This window comes from Helianthus annuus, chromosome 13 (assembly GCF_002127325.2).
Source record: "Helianthus annuus cultivar XRQ/B chromosome 13, HanXRQr2.0-SUNRISE, whole genome shotgun sequence".
In the NCBI taxonomy this organism is placed as follows: domain Eukaryota; kingdom Viridiplantae; phylum Streptophyta; class Magnoliopsida; order Asterales; family Asteraceae; genus Helianthus; species Helianthus annuus.
The window spans coordinates 75,643,820-75,660,879 of NC_035445.2; the positions used below are offsets into that span (position 1 = coordinate 75,643,820).

The 17,060-nt window shown below is 36.6% G+C and overlaps 2 protein-coding genes across 3 annotated transcripts; both read left to right on the forward strand.

Moving 5' to 3' along the window:
* Positions 1-871: 871 nt before the first annotated feature.
* On the forward strand, positions 872-8,730 carry LOC110898217 (ubiquitin carboxyl-terminal hydrolase 8). Of its 2 annotated transcripts, XM_022144972.2 has the most exons (13): positions 872-1,154; positions 1,345-1,557; positions 3,053-3,182; positions 3,287-3,346; positions 3,432-3,521; positions 3,606-3,929; positions 4,053-4,193; positions 4,292-4,462; positions 4,558-4,815; positions 4,911-5,059; positions 5,843-6,388; positions 7,654-7,927; positions 8,434-8,730. In XM_022144972.2, the coding sequence occupies exons 1-13, from the start codon at positions 910-912 to the stop codon at positions 8,536-8,538; spliced, it is 2,706 nt and encodes a 901-aa protein (XP_022000664.1). In that variant the 5' UTR covers positions 872-909; the 3' UTR covers positions 8,539-8,730. The 2 variants fall into 2 exon arrangements, with proteins under 2 accessions (XP_022000664.1, XP_022000665.1); XM_022144973.2 differs by lacking the exon at positions 1,345-1,557.
* A 3,346-nt stretch (positions 8,731-12,076) lies between these two features.
* On the forward strand, positions 12,077-16,230 carry LOC110898218 (dihydroneopterin aldolase 2). The gene is made up of 3 exons (XM_022144974.2): positions 12,077-12,223; positions 13,728-13,940; positions 15,839-16,230. The coding sequence occupies exons 2-3, from the start codon at positions 13,744-13,746 to the stop codon at positions 16,041-16,043; spliced, it is 402 nt and encodes a 133-aa protein (XP_022000666.1). The 5' UTR covers positions 12,077-12,223; positions 13,728-13,743; the 3' UTR covers positions 16,044-16,230.
* Positions 16,231-17,060: the final 830 nt, after the last annotated feature.

Sequence of the window (17,060 nt, forward strand, 5' to 3'; positions counted from 1 at the left end):
ATAGATACATTTTGGTAGGGGTGAGCAATAACCGAACAAGTAACTAAAATAACCAAAAACTGAAAAAACAGAACTGAAATTAACCAAAATCGAGTTAACCGAAAATCGGTTAACGAATATTTTTGTACCACCGGTTGATCGAAATTAACCGAACCGAACCGAATCATTTAAATCATCATATATTTATAGCTTTTATACATCCATGTCATGTTTAATACTTCCATTTCATGTGTTTATACCTCAATTTTATTTATTTATACATCAAATCATGTATTCATCTATCTATTTCATGTATTTATACATCCATTACATGTATTTCTAAACAAAAATTTTAGCCAATGTTTCGTTTGGTTATTAACTAAAATTAACTGAACCTAACCAAAAACCGTCAAATTAATCGAATAAACCAATCCGATTAACCGATGACTTTAGTTACGATTACGGATAATGCTAATAATCGAACCAAACCGAACCATGCACACCCAATTTGTAGAAACGTCACCTGAGATATCTCTATAAATCTATTTTATGTATTTATATCTCTATTACATTTATTTCTAAACAAAAATTTTAGCCAATGTTTCTTTTGGTTATTAACCGAACCGAACCGAAAACCGACAAATTAACCAAATAAACCAATCCAATTAAGCGACGACTTCAGTTACAATTACGGATAATACTAATAACCAAACTGAACCGAACTGAACCGTGCACACTCCAACATTTTGATACAAAATACAAAATAACATAATCTCAAAGGTATTCAAGTGTAACTCCCAACAAACTCAACTCCTAGTCAAAAACACATCATCATCACCATCATCATCATAATATATGATATAAAAAGGACAAACACAAAGTCTCAAAAACATATTTTTTGTTTGCTACAACAGTCTCCTCCTCCTCTTCATGACCCATCGCCTCAAAACTCGCCTTACTCACTTCTTCCCGCTCTCTCTCATCACCGAGTTTCTCTCTCTAAAAATCCTCCCTCCCTTCCGTCATTTCCTCTCCAAAACCCTAGATTTCCTCCGCATGGATCCCTTCTTCTTCTCCTCCTCTGCCGATAACGATTTCAACAGCAACAACAACTCCCGTACACTCCACAGTTTATCCGACCTCGATGACGAGAAGCTCTTTCTCGTCGATCACAGGTAACTTCGCACAATTGCCGTTCAATTTCACAATTTTTGACGGTTTTTGACGATGATTAACGATGCAGATGTTAAGTTGTTGGTTTAATTTTGTTATGAGATCAGCATTTGTTGTTAAAGTGTTGGATAGATGTGTATGAGTGTGTTGATTGGTGCGTAATGTGTGTGGATTGATTTGTTGTGTGTTTAGGTGGTGGAATGCGGTGCGAGAGTCGGTGTTTACGGAAGTGGAAGGTGTGTTGTATGCTGCAAGTTGTGGTTTCTCTGATGAGTTTGAATCGGAGATTGTTGTGAATATGAGGAGTGGGAGTGGTGATGGAGATTGTGATCAGGAAGAGCAAGGGGTGTCCGGGCGGGAGTATGCGGTGGTTTCGGAATGGATGTTTTACCGGACGGTTAAATGGTGAGTGGATTTTTGTTGGATTGATGGTTCTAGGGTTTGGATGTGTTTGTTGATTTGTATGTAATTGTGGTTTTGATGGATTTGATGGAATTTAAGGTGGTGGTGTTAAGAAATTTGGATTGAATTAATGGCTCTAGGGTTTAGATGTGTGTTTTGGTTTATTGATTTTGATGTGATTGTGGTTTTGATAGAGTCTAAGATGCTGTTGTTATCGATCTTTTGTTACATTAATGGTTCTAGGGCTTATCTGTGTGCATTGATCAATTAAGTTTTGATATGATTGTACAGATACTTACGTTAGTATCCGCGTTTAAATTTGCTATGGTTCTAGGGTTTACCTGTGTGTTTTGGTTTATTGATTTTGATGTGATTGTGGTTTTGATAGAATCTAAGATGTTTTTGTTAGCGAATTTTTGTTAAATTAGTGGTTCTATGTGTGCATTGATTAATTAGTTTTGATATGATTGTACATGGCTGGATACTTACGATATATCCGCGTTTAAATTTGCTATGGTTCTACGGTTTATCTGTCTGCATTGATTAATTAAGTTTTGATAGGATTGTACATGGCTGGATACTTACGCTAGTATCCGCGTTTAAATTTGCTGCTCTTATTTGTAAATATAAGCAAATTTTGACACTAATATACATGGTAATGGAATGGAAAACTTACATGGAATTGTAATCAAACCATAATCAGATAAATGATAATCTAAGTAAGCTAACGGGTTTTTTTAGTGCATGAATGCTTGCTATTATATAGTAATATTTGTTGTTTTCGGTTATAGTAGTTTTTTTTTGTTCGACTTTCTTGGATAGATGATTGAATTGGAAGCTGAGGCTATTGGAAAGCTAGAAGCGTGTGTATCTTATAATTAAAATATATAATATAATTGACGATTACTGATAGATTTGTGCTTTAAAGAATATTCTGATTGCTTCACGGATACCTCACGTTGGAAAATAAAAAAATGCTTCTTTTGGAATTAGGGTAAATCCATCTTTCAAAGGTAAGCTTATATATATATATATATATATATTGAATAGTATATCACTTGGAAGCCAGTTAAGTAGAATCGACACAATGCACTATGCTCCCATACAATAAAGCAATTGTAACCCCACATTAGGGTTCGTATATAGAAAGTTGCGAAGAAGGGCATGTCTTAACGTAATTGTCGTAGCTTCAGTTTGAGTAATAGTTAGCTTGTTTGCTTGTAAAGCATATTAAAAATCTCCTTAGCGCACGCTACATTGTAGATTTCTTTTTATTTTTCAGTGTTTTATAGTGACAACTAATTGTAGTTGGTATGTCTTTATTGCTATGGAATATACAGATTTCTCGAACTCTTAACGATTCGTCTTTTTTACTGGAAATCTTTTCATCCACTCTTTCATTGAACCAATGTACATTTAAATTTATTTTTAGCATTGACAATTTACTATATAATATTCCCAAAGGCCAAAGTCATCAATAATATGCTCTTGTCTGCAGGCATTATGATATGAAGAATGCTGAAAACGTAGTAGCCATAGAAGATAACAAGGCAGACTTGTTTTTTATACAAGTCAGGCTTTCATTTTCTGCGACAACAAATTCATTGGTTGTAAAGATTAACGAAAAGGTAATGATTCATTATGTAGTTATTACCTATTTTCTGATAAAACTATATCCAGCCGGCCAACATGTATTTTAATATTTACCATAATTTTAATCTGTGTTCTTCAGGACAATGAGGTTGGAGCTTTTAATAAATCCCGCCAGATATTTAGCATCAACTCTGGCTTGGTGAGTTGACTTTTGAGTTTTGACCTCTTACGTTTATTTGTCACGGTCTTGTGGGCTTTATCGAACTACTCTGTATATTTTGCAGTTGCGGATATGGGATTTTTCAGGGCAAATTACCAAGTTTTTACTACAGGGTAGAATGTTACCCGATAATCATGAACTAGTGAATAAAGAGGTAGTTATTTAACTATTTTTTGGTTATTATTAGTTATTTATTGAACTAGCCGTTAAACTTTCAGGATGTTACTACTTACTGCAGGTATTTTTGGAGTTACAAGTGTATGGTTTATTTTATGATATTATGCGAAAAGAAAATGATATGGCAATTGAAGACTCAAACACCGAACTGAAGGTGAATGGTCACTCTGACAAAGTCAAACCATACATCAGACGTGGTCAACCACCACTTGCTAGTAGCTTCAATGAACATTATAGATTGGGTTTTACCGGATTATACAATCTCGGAAACACATGCTATATGAACAGTGCAATCCAATGCTTGGCGCATACCCCACAGCTTGTTGACTTTTTTCTCGGGGACTTCAGAAAAGATCTAAACTTTGAAAACCCTTTGGGCATGAATGTATGCATTTCGCATTTTCGAAAATTTTTTATCATCAGTTTTTCCAAATAAAAGATTATTAAATTTATCTTTTTTCCGAATAGGAAATAAAAGATTATTAAATTTATCTTTTTTTCCGAACAGGGTAAGCTTGCTTTAGCATTTGGAGACTTGCTTCGGCAACTATGGACACCCGACACTACATCAGTGAGCCCACGCGCATTCAAGTCAAGAGTAGCTGGTTTTGCTTCTCAGTTTGCTGGCTATAATCAGCATGATTCTCAAGTTTGTGATCTTTAATTCTTTATATCTATAACTTTGATACGTCTTACTGATAGTTTTTTATTGATGTAGTATATCATAAAGTTATTTACTTTAAACAGGAGTTTCTTGCTTTTTTACTGGATGGACTTCATGAAGATTTGAACAGTGTTAAAATCAAGCCGTATAATGAAATAAAAGACGTTGATGGAATTTCAAACCAAGAAGTAGCAGATGAACATTGGAGAAACCATTTAGCTCGCAATGATTCCATAATAGTTGACCTGTGCCAGGTCAGCACTCTAATATTTTCATTCTTCTGGTTAATCAGAATCTTATATTCTTATTCTTAATTTCTTATCATATATTTATTATCTTTACTTTACAGGGGCAGTATCGTTCAACTTTAATATGTCCTCTTTGCAAGAAGCATTCTGTTACATTTGATCCTTTTTTATATCTATCTCTACCTTTATCTTCAACAACAATGAGGGCTATGACATTAGCCATGTTGACCACTGACGGGTCAAATACGCCAACTCCAGTGACCATCACTGTCCCAAAGTACGGGATGGTTAAGGATCTTATTCAGGCTTTAAGCATTACTTGTTCTTTAAGGGATGATGAGACTTTGCTTGTGGCTGAGGTACGTACTATTAAATCTTCTTTAATTCCCAGTTTCCCTGATTACAAAACTGTAGTACACTAGTACATAAGTATTAATTTGATATTTTTTGGCAGATATTCAACAATCGTATTCTTCATTTTTTGGATAGACCATATGATTCTTTAGAACTGATTAGGGATTATGATAAGTTAGCAGCTTATAGGCTACCTAAGGATCAAGATTCACTACCATTGGTTGTGTTTTCACATTCCCATTCTGAAGAGTAAGTATTTAAAAAAAAACTAGAGTAAAATGCTATTTTTGTCCATGAGGTTTAGCCAGTTTTGCGACTTTCGTCCAAAGGTTTGTTTTTCCGCGTCTAGATCCTAAAGGTTTGAATCCTTGCCATTTTCCTCCGGCTCGTTAACTCCATTCATTTTTCTTCGTTAAGTCAGGGTTTTTTCGTCTTTTTGTTAACTTATAGACCGAGTTGCCCTTTAAGTTAACAAAAAAGACAAAAATACCCCTGACTTAACGGAGAAAAATGGAATGGAGTTAACGAGCCGGATGAAAATGGCAATATTTTAGACCTTTTGGATTCATATGCGGAAAAACAAACCTTTGGACGGAAGCTGCAAAACTGGCCAAACCTCAGGGACGAAAATGGCATTTTACTCAAAATTATTAGTCCTGTTTTCGTAGTTGTCAATAGCGATCGCTATAGCGCGCTATGTAGCATATGAGTATAGTGTCGCTATTAGGGTTGTAGCGATGGATAGCGAGACCTTATTTTTATTTTTTTAAATATAAATAGCAAATATAGCTATAAAATAGCTGGATTTTAGGTTTTTTGTTAAATATACGTGTAAAATAGCACATATACCAGGGTATTTTTATATAATATACATATACAATTTTTTAAATTTTTTTTCTAGTGTATCGCTATTTATAAAATAGCCGTCCGCTATTTATCGCTATTCGCTACGTAGCATATAGGTACCTTGTCGCTATTCGCCATTAACAACTTTGCCTGTTTTTTAATCACTTTATAATTTATTGGCATCAGGTCAAATGATGATAATGATCAAGGGGGTCCACCTTTTAGAAGATTTGGAATACCTCTATTAGCAAGGATTCCCGAGGGCAGTGATGGTTTTGAGTTACGTAACAAATTTCTTCAATTAATTAATCCACTTGTCATGCGTGAAGAATCTTCTTCAGATTCTTTAGACGACGAATCTGTAAACAATGTCAATCAAGACACTGAAATGGATGATGTGGCGATTGACGGTGTGTCAAGCAGTGATGAAGTGAAGGGAAAATCTTCTGTGGATGAAAGCTTTCGTTTGTCGTTAGAAACAGAAGGGTTTTTTCCAGCAAGATCCAGTATTGTAATGGATGAACCATTATTGGTTCCGGAAAGTCGTAGAATTTTTATTCTTGTTTCGTGGTCCGATGAAGCGATGAAACAGTATGATACTAGTATTTTAAATCGGCTACAAGAAACAAGTGTGTTTCCGGTAGTTTCAAACAACTGGCCAGAAATGGTTTCTTTATCGAAATGCCTAGAAGCTTTCTTGAGGGAAGAACCATTGGGACCCGAAGACATGTGGTATGTTTCAAAGTTATACTAATTTCATACTTTAGGTGGTAGGGGTGTGCATGGTTCGGTTCGGTTTTATGGTAAAACCGAAACCGTACCCAAAATGTTCGCTTTTTGGCTTTTGAAACCCGTTCGGTTTCGGTTTTTTCGGTTTTAGCAATGGTTCGGTTCTGTTTTTCGGTTTTAGCAATGGTTCAGTTCTTGTTTTTGGTTGTCGGTTTTTGGAACAAAATTACGTAAGATTGAAGTATAAAAAGTAGAGTAAATTACAAAAATCGTCCTTTATGTATGTCACTTATTGCAAACTGTGTCCTTTGTCTTCAATAATTACAGAAAACGTACCCGATGTTTGCAAACCCTTGCAAGTTATGTCCTTTAGCCCTAACTCAGTTAAATTTTTGTTGTTAAATCTGACCAAATGGACCCCACAGGAGGGTATTTTGGTCATTTTACTCTCATGTGGGGTTCATTTGGTCAAATTTAACCAGAAAAATACCCTCATGTGGGGTCCATTTGGTCAGATTTAACCACAAAAATTAACTGAATTAGGGCTAAAGGACATAACCTGCAAGGGTTTGCAAACATCGAGTACGTTTTCTATAATTATTGAAGACAAAGGACACAGTTTGCAACAAGTGACATACATAAAGGACGATTTTTGTAATTTACTCTAAAAAGTATAATCCAAAATTTAAGAATCTGTCTTGAATGTTTACATGTAAGTTATTATATTTAACCTTTTTAATTAATATTGTTCACTTAAACTTAACCTTCTAATCTATTTTTATGTTTTTCCAAAGTTTTTATTAAGACATTTTCTTTTATAATACTTTGCAGATCATTTAATTTTATAATAAATTTTGTTGTTTCTTGTAGGTAATAGATAAATCATTTCAATTATAAATAAACATGTTAATGTTTTTATTATTAATACTTAACATTCAAGAATAAAATTAATAATTTCTACTTGCTTGGGTTAAACACTTAAACAACTTAAACTTAAAAATAAAAATATATGGACTGGGCCTACTATCGTAACTTATCAGTTCGGTTCGGTTTTTTCCGTTATTGAATATGGTTATCCGAAACCTGAACCGAAATTTTCGGATATTAAAAATCTGAAAACCGAATAATTGGTTTTCGTTTCGGGTAGGTTTTTTGCTCACCCCTATTAGGTGGCGTTTGGTATATTAAATTATTCCCATCATATTGTTTTTGAACTTTCATACAAAACAAACCCTTAATGAGTCTTGATTTTAAATTAAAAAAATTAGGTACTGCCCTACATGCAAGGAACACCGGCAAGCTAGCAAAAAGTTGGATCTATGGAGATTGCCGGAGATACTGGTTATCCATTTGAAGAGATTTTCATACAACCAGTTTCTCCAGGACAAGCTCGAGACTTTTGTTGACTTTCCCATTGTTGACTTCGACTTTTCGAATTATACCATTCACAAGGATTCCCAGTCCTCTATTCGCTACAAACTGTATGCAGTTAGTAATCACTACGGTGGCATGGGCGGTGGCCACTACACTGCTTTTGCACAAGTAAGTGACCTCTTATGAATCATTTATTTGAGAGTAAAATGCCATTTTCGTTCCTGAGGTTTGGCCAGTTTTACGACTTTCGTCCAAAGGTTTGTTTTTCCGCATCTGGATCCAAATGGTTTGAAATCATGCCATTTTCATCCGGCTCGTTAACTCCATCCATTTTTCTCCGTTAAGTTAGGGGTATTTTCGTTTTTTTGTTAACTTAAAATGCAGTTCGGTCTTTTTCAGGGGTATTTGGTGTTTTTACATAAAGTGAAAAAGACCAAATTGCCCTTTAAGTTAGCAAAAAAGACGAAAATTCCCTGACTTAACGGAGAATAATGGATGGAGTTAACGAGCCGGATGAAAATGGCAAGATTTCAAACCTTTTGGATCCAGATGCGGAAAAACAAACCTTTGGAGGAAAGTTGCAAAACTGGCCAAACCTAAGGGACAAAAATGGCATTTTAATCTATATTAAATTATTGATATAATAGAAGACTAATTATTTGTTGTTAATGCAGTGTGGTGAGCAGTGGTATGAGTTTAATGATAGCCAGGTTTTCCCCATTAGTGAAGGCCAAATCAAGACATCTGCAGCATATGTGCTGTTTTACAAGAGAATGTGAGGAGTTATGGCCCAATGGTAGATTTCGGGGCGATTTTATTTAAAGATTACATTACATCTGATAGAAATAGGAGGGTGGACTGTGCTGTAAATGTGACTTGGTTTTTTTTTGCCAGCCACCGCCTCAGCTTCAGCTTCTTTTAGACGTCATTTATTGGTCTCTTTTATCGATACAGGGAGTAGTTGATTGGTATTTTGTTTCGGAGTTAACTGTCATTTTCGTCCCTGTGGTTTGGTCACTTTGGCCATTTCAGTCCATTTTTCAAAAATGCGCCATTTTCCTCCCCGACGTTCTGAAAAGGTGCCATTTCAGTCCAAAAATCATAACCCAGTTAAGTCAGTTAGTAAACAAGGACTGATTGTGTAAATTTGTAACACATAAGGACTGATTGTGTAAATTTGTAACACCACCACCACTAGCCCTGCCACCACCACCACCACTCCGCTGCCACCACCACCACCACCGCCACCACCGCCACCACAGCCACCACCACCACCACCGCCACCACAGCCACCACCGCCACCAGTTAAGCAACGGCGTTGGATTCCTCCAATCCTCTGATGTATACCGAGACGATGTTTGACGTGGTTCCCGTCGTGAACCTCCGACGACCTCCGTTTAACCGGCGAAAGCTTGAACTCCGACGAACTCCGGTCGTCTTCGAGGGAACAAGAAAATAAAGAAAGTATACCGAACAAAAGGATAACGTGAGTTCCGACGTGACGACTTCGATGAGAATTCGAGTTCTAGCTACGTCTCTAATGTTGCGAGCTTCCTCTCCGGTTGTCTCCGGCGAATTGTTATCGAAACAGGGAGATGAGAGAGATGTTGGATTAATCGGGTTCGTTCTCGGGTTACACGGGTCGCGAGTCACGGGATTTTGTTCGGTCAGCGGGTCGCAGACCATGGATTAACTGGTCAGCTGTTACGAGTTCATGCAAACGTGGGAAAGTGAACAAATTGGAGCTGTTTTGCTTGCGAAACTGTAGGACCAGTAGAATAGATCTTTGACCGAGTTTATTGGAGAGTCATGTGGCTTGGAGCTTTTACGTGGAGTTTATTTTCAGCACATGATTTATTTGTTTTGTTATATATATAAGATAGTGCTAGTATGTTTCTTTTGTACCTTTTTTTGTTTTATCAAAATAGTTGCCCAGTTTCCTTCTGCATAGTATCTTCCAATTCACTATCATACACACATACGTAAGTTTGTGTGTGTTGTGAGGGTTGAGTGTAATTGGGCCTGTAACCAACGGAATTATTGCTAATTTAAATTCTCCGTTTAACCGGCGAAAGCTTGAACTCCGACCACCCTTCTCATCTCCGGCTAACCTGCAACTCCGGTCACCATTGTTGTCATCATCGGACATCATTCCCGTCATTCATCATAATTACCATCATACCATCATCGGTCACCATTGTTGTCATCATCGGACACCATTGTTGTCATCATCGGACATCATTCCCGGCTGTGGTGGCGGTGTGGCTGTGGTGGCGGTGGTGGCGGTGGTGGCGGTGGTGGCGGTGGTGGTGGTGGTGGCTGTGGTGGCGGTGGTGGTGGTGGTGGCAGCGGAGTGGTGGTGGTGGTGGCAGGGCTAGTGGTGGTGGTGTTACAAATTTACACAATCAGTCCTTATGTGTTATAAATTTACACAATCAGTCCTTGTTTACTAACTGACTTAACTGGGTTATGATTTTTGGACTGAAATGGCACCTTTCCAGAACGTCGGGGAGGAAAATGGCGCATTTTTAAAAAATGGACTGAAATGGCCAAAGTGACCAAACCACAGGGACGAAAATGGCAGTTAACTCTTTGTTTCGAAACAAAACGCTAAAATACCATGTTTTTTGTTTGTGTTTGTTCGTTGAGAAAATGAAATTGTTTGGTTTTTTTGTTTGTGTGTTGTTATTTTTTACCGTTACACCTCAGTTTTAAATTAGGTATCAACTCATGGCGCTTAAAACCAGGCTAAGTTGGACCGTGTGGTTTGATTGTCTTTTTAGTTGGCCTGTTATGTTGAACTTCGTTTGAATCGATGACCCGGGTTTAGTGTTTGCACTGGGTTCAGCTGTGCAAGAATTTGCTGAACTTGACAGTAGGTGGTGAAGTGTATGCGGCATTAAGTGGCGGTTGATCACACGACGTGGTAAGTGGTACTGTGATAAATTCAATACGACTACCATAAATACCATAATACGAAATAAAACATAATATAAATTAATTTTAAAATACTATATAAAATTTGGTACCAGTACCCCTTTATACCCGTACTAATACCGAAATTTTAAAATACTATATAAAATTTGGTACCAGTACCCCTTTTTACCCGTACTAATACCGAAAGTATCGAATATCAAAATCAATAAAACTGGGTACCAATACATGTATTGAATACCTAAAGGCGGTATGGATAAAGGTACGGATACGAGTACGATACAGGTACGGGTATTTAGGAAAAAATGTCCATATCCCTAGTAACAAATGTTGCAAGTGGAGGAAGAGATATAGGTGGAGGCGTGTGTGAGGGAACTCCCTTGGTACAAATGGTGCACCCTACCTTTTTACTTTTTAAAAAACGGTTATTTATCTATTAAGCTTTTATATATATTTGTCTTGCTTCATTTATAGTTAAAAAAGGTTTATTATGAAGTCATTTTGGTTTTCAAAAATAAATAACAAAGATAGGTTTTTTTAACAACAATATTTTTACACCTAAATACTAGTTAACCTTAGTGTTGTAAATAGTTGAAAAAATTTGAACCCATATCACTTTTGTACTAGGTTATGGGTACCGTCATACTAAGGTAAAGCAGCAAAACAATATTCCGGTTTTCAAAACATTGATGGTTCTAAAGAATTATAATTTCTTCTTTCTAAACAAATAATAACATAGCAACTTGTTTAGCATTTAACTTTGTGTGCTATTAGTATTTTTTTAAACTAGAATTATATATACTTACTAAGATACCGAGCAACAATATTTTTTATCTTCTTCTTCTATATTGATTAATTCCTTTCAGAGCTTGCTACCTATTTTTTTGCTTGCTACCTATTTTTTTATCTGATAACACTTCAATTAAGTAGTTTCTCATTTTCTCTCCTTTTCCTAAATCGACTTCCAACAAAAGTTCTTCACACATGTTTTGATTTCTTACCTTGTAACTTCCGTTGTTTAATTCCTCAGTATCTCTTAAAATATTGAACAACAATGATATTTTATCTTCTTCTGTATTGACGACCATACCTTTATATCTTCTAATTCAATTATAAGGTCGCATATTCCTTTCAGTCTTTCACAACCTTCCACCCATCTTCCTTTCTACGATGACACTTCAGTCAAGTAACGTCCTTTTTTCCCGGTGGACACTCTACGATAAGTTAACCCTCGTTTTCCCAAATCAAACTTCTATGTAACTTTTTTGTATTTTGATTCCTATAATACCTTGTGTTAATTAATTTTTTTATAAATATATAATACGTGGACGTGCTTATTTTTTTTCCATATATTATGGTGTAATTTTCTTTTTAACATCATCATATACAGTTGTATTAAAAATGAAGTTTAGATTTGTTGTTTAAAAAGGGGTAAAATGAAAGCAAATAAAAAGTAGTTTTCTTCTTTATTTTCTACTGCGCCTCTCATCTTCGATCTGGTTCTAGCTTCAGCTGCGATTTTGTCTGCTGGTACGTTCCATCTTCGATTTATCTGCATCTTCTTTGAGATGTTTAAACTAATTTCCACGTGGGTTAGTTAGCATATTCGTTTGTTTGTGAATGGGTTTGCAATATCGTCTATGTTTTTTGATGACCACCAAGTGTTCGATGAAAATCCCCAATGAAAACATTAGTACTAGTAAGCAGTATTACCAAGCGAGAATGAACGACCACCAAGTGTTCGATGAAAATCCCCAATGAAAACATTAGTACTAGTAAGCAGTATTACCAACTGCGAATGAACTGTAGGTCTAAAATAAGCAGATTCCATTGATGTTTGTGTGTTGGTCTATGGATTCATGGTGGTAACTGGTAATCATTAAATCTTGTGGCTCATTGGTTATGTTACATACTGAATATTAGGATGATGATGATGATAGTCAATGAATTTGAGTGTTTAAAAGATCTCTTTTGGTCTCTTACAATTTCATTTGGTTTATGTTTCTTACTTTGGTGGATTTTTCTTTAAAAAAATAACTGCACAATGCTATCATTATGCTAAAAGATTTAACTAAAAAGGAAGTGGGTCAGGTTGGTCAAACGGGTTGAAACTCGTTAGTTCCTTATAAGTTCAGGAATAATGTTTGTGGGTTGGCACTACCAGTGCCCGAACTGACCCATTCTACTGTGTAGTAAAAATGACTTGTTTGTGAGTTGTGACCCGTTGTCCAACCCGCACATTTTGTTCACGGCCCAGAATATTGAAGTTTCCTATATACTTAAATATACATATGAAAACAGTCCTTTGCCAGCATCTGTCTAGATGTATGTGTCATAGTTGTCAATAGCGAGCGTAGCGATCGCTATAGCACGCTACATAGCGTATAGGTCTAGACTCGCTATTAGGGTTGTAAAGATAATAGCGACAATTTATTTTTTTATTTTTGTTTTTTTTTAATATAAATAGCAATTAAATATAGCTATAAAATAGCCGGATTTTAGGTTTTTTGTTAAATATACATGTAAATAGCATATATACCAGGGTATTTTGACATAATATACATATTAAAAAATTAAAAATTTCTTATCTAGTGTATCGCTATTTATAAAATAGCTGCCCGCTATTTATCGCTATTCGCTATGTAGCATATAGGTACCTTATTGCTATTTCTCACTATTCGCCATTAACAACTATGGCTATGTGTGTTCGCTATAATAGATGCCAAGGATTGATGTGTTTGGATTGTGCGTTGTTGTACAGAATGCTATTGTTATTCCGTTCATTTGTGTCTCTAATCGGTAGATAATATATCATAAAAATTGTTCGTTTCTTAAAATCTTTTCATTTTCTTGGTTACCTAGTGGATACCGACACTAGTTACTAATAGAACCTAACTTTTGAGAAAGATAGCCTACATGGATAGCAGCTTTGCTTTGACTGAGATTTAAAATAATCATCAACAAAAGGATTCTTAAAACATATTTGAGTAGAAATAATGTATGAAACTAAGAATTAACTGGAAATTTGGTGCAGGTTTACGTGAGAAGCAATGACATCAGATCCGTCAAAATTAGGAGACAAACTTATTCTAAGAGGTTTGATGTTTCATGGTTTTCATGGAGTGAAACAAGAAGAAAAGAAACTTGGTCAAAAGTTCTTGATAGACGTTGATGCATGGATGGATCTTCGTACACCTGGTCAGTCTGACAACATGTCTGATACAGTCAGCTACACTGACATTTACCGGTAATAACTATCTTGACCTTTTATGTTTCAAATCAACTACAAAATCAATAACAATTATTTGGCTACGTTAATACACATTAAGATTCTTTTTTTTTTTTTTTGAACGGCAACTGCTTTATTAACACAACAAAGCCCAGCCAGAAGCTGGAGAACAAACAAGATTTGATTACAACATAGAAACTATATTGAAATCTAGCCAATCGCTCCAGGACACCGACTTGATACCTCCCCTATTATTTAACCAGAGGAAAGTGTCCTCCTTAATAGAATCAACCACTCTAGACACCAAAACCGTGTTGCCGTTGAACTCTCTACCATTGCGGGTCAACCACAATCTTCAAAATGTTGCAAAGGCCACCATCAGTCTGCACAACCTGTTTCCATTTTTTAGCGCCCACCTGGGCTGAAATATGGTCCAAGATTTGGGCTGCTGCCTCGCAATCCACCAGAATCGGGATTTTGACCCACCGAAAAATATGCCACCAAACTACTCTTGTAAGGAGGCACGAGGCAAAAATATGGTCACACGACTCCTCTTTTATCCCGCATCTGGAGCACACGACACACTGAATTTGCACTCCCCGTTTATGCAATGCCAACTTAGCCGCTACTTTACCCATCTCTGCTCTCCATACCAGGTAGTTTACCTTCAAAGGAGCCCAAGCGTTCCACCTAAACGGAGCAACATCACTCTGAACCGAAGCCCGTGAACTTAGCTCTAGACGAAGCAACTTTGTTGAGAAAGTATCGGCATCGTCACTCTGCCACACCCATTCGTCCTCCCTTTGCTGGATAATAATTTGTTGTAGCAGTGCCATTAAATTCCCCAACTGAAACCATTCCGCCGATGAAACCGGGTCCCGCGACCAAGCCCATTTCCACAAACTTACATTCCCCACCAACTCCTTATTTGCAGAAACAGTGGCAGCCTTGTCCGCAGCCAATCGGTACAGCAGAGGAATTTTTTTACACAACGGTTTTGACCCCATCCAAATATCCTTCCAGAACCGAACGCCGAACGGTTTGGCCATTTCCCACAATAGCTTTCAGCCTTTCGCTTAGAGAAATACCGCACTTAGCAAGTTGCCCTTCCATGGACCCTATGTCCTTCCACCAACCCGAAATGTATTTGTTAACGGGGACCAAAGCGTCACCCCTATTAGGACCGTGAATGGCGGAAACTACTTTAGTCCAAAGCTGATCCGAGTTAACCTTGAACCTCCACCACCATTTGGTCATCATGGCAACCTTAACCTTAAAGTAGAAAAATTGTGAGCTAAAAGTGAATTTATTACACCAAAATGCAACTTGCTTCTATTTTTTTTATTTTTTTTTAACTATTGTATGGAATATTGTATAGCAGGTTTAACTGGTTCCTGCTATATATGTTTTACTTATATTCAGTGGTTAAAATCGAAAGTATGTTATGTACAATGCAAAAAAACATTTTTTACATGCAACGCCACAAAGGTAAAGTAAGTTACATTTTTTATGTAACCCTTAAAAACAGCAAATTGCATAAAAATGTGACTAACTTTTATATTAGTCGAGAAAGAACCATCAAACTTCTTCTCAACATGGTCTAAACGTACAAACACGTCAGCTGCCACATCATCAGTTTCGGCCTGCAACGGGTCAAATTACATTCTAAATCGAATTGGAAATTATCTCAGATTATTATTATTATTTTTTTTGAAATTTGATGGGTTTTATCGGTCCTAAATTTCGTTACTTGAAATCTGTTTGTTTACCAGTCTCTATGATTGATTTGTTGACTTTTGGAGTTGACTAAGTGTGGCAGTCTGCTTTGAATTTCCTAGGTTTTGAAAGTTTTTAAATTTTTCTTTAATGTTTAATTTTTTTGTTGAAATAATATATTTTATGTTGAAATGTGACAGCATTGCGAAGAACATCGTAGAGGGACCTTCTCAAAACCTATTAGAATCGGTGGCTCAACTGATTGCAACAACAACGTTAAACAACCACTCCCAAATATCTGCGGTTCGTGTGGTTGTTGGAAAGCCTCATGTTGCTGTTCCTGGTCCTCTAGACTATTTAGGTGTCGAGATTATGAGATACAGAAGCACCGATATGCCTCTTTAAGATGATTTATGTGGTACAATTTATGTACTTGTGCTTTATGAAACTTACTTTAAGATAATTTGTTTATGATTTTCGTAAATTACATTGATTGCCCATGTTTTAACATACAATGGTCATTGGATGGACCGATGTTAAAAACTGTTAAGTTGATGTTAAAAGTCACCCAACTTAGATGTTTCATTTGTCATTCCAATCTATAGATGTTTCATTCCCTGTGTGGCATATCATTTTTCCCCTCGGACTCTGGTTTTCCCTAGAATGTACGGTGTCGTCCTAGTTTTCCCCAGAATTCCCTAAAACAAAATTATTTGGCATGGGAGGGGAAGTGAAGATTTGGGTTTGAGGCTAGAGGTCTCAAGTTCGAATCCGATCCCAACCGGGTTTTACCGTAGTGGGCTTTCGGGTGGCGGGTTTTCACCGGAACTGGTGATGGTGGGCTTGGGCTACCCAACATTGTATGCGATCGCGGACGTATCTGGTCGCCTTTTGTCATTGGGTTACCCCGGGTAGACGGACTTTTATTTCGTTGACCGTTTAAAAAAAATATATTTATAAAGTTTTAATATATTAAAAAAAAACTTTGATATAACTAAAAATATATTTTAAAACATTAATTATTTTAATTTGAAATGGTTTCCATGTCTTCCCTGAATTTTGTGGTGAAAAGTTCCCACCCGATTTGGGGGGTGGTGCTTCCATCCTGGGCTGGAAGCTCACCGGCTCTTCCCGGACTCCACTCTCTCCCCCTAATAAAAGAGGCTAAGGGGTTGTTTGTTTAGCTCTTAACGAAACTTTTAATGGTTCAGGCCTCTTACTGGTTCAACATTTAATGGTTCAGACTGTTTGTTTCGGGAGCAGATGTCTGAATGGTTCAGACATTTGCCTCTGAATGGTTAAGCATTATACAGAGTCTGGATGGTTAAGACCTCTACTCTGAATTGGTCAAGCATTTGCATCTGAACTGTTAAGCGTTCAGACCTCTTACTAGTTCAGCACTTAATGATTCAGACCTATTAC

Bases quoted from the DNA above. Each gene is read 5' to 3' on its own strand.
- LOC110898217 (XM_022144972.2), top strand. From the start codon at position 910: ATGACCCATCGCCTCAAAACTCGCCTTACTCACTTCTTCCCGCTCTCT. The intron at 1,558-3,052 runs GTGAGTGGATTT...TCTTGTCTGCAG, and splicing joins TTTTACCGGACGGTTAAATG to GCATTATGATATGAAGAATG. The intron at 4,463-4,557 runs GTCAGCACTCTA...TTTACTTTACAG, and splicing joins TAATAGTTGACCTGTGCCAG to GGGCAGTATCGTTCAACTTT.
- LOC110898218 (XM_022144974.2), top strand. From the start codon at position 13,744: ATGACATCAGATCCGTCAAAATTAGGAGACAAACTTATTCTAAGAGGT. The intron at 13,941-15,838 runs GTAATAACTATC...GAAATGTGACAG, and splicing joins AGCTACACTGACATTTACCG to CATTGCGAAGAACATCGTAG.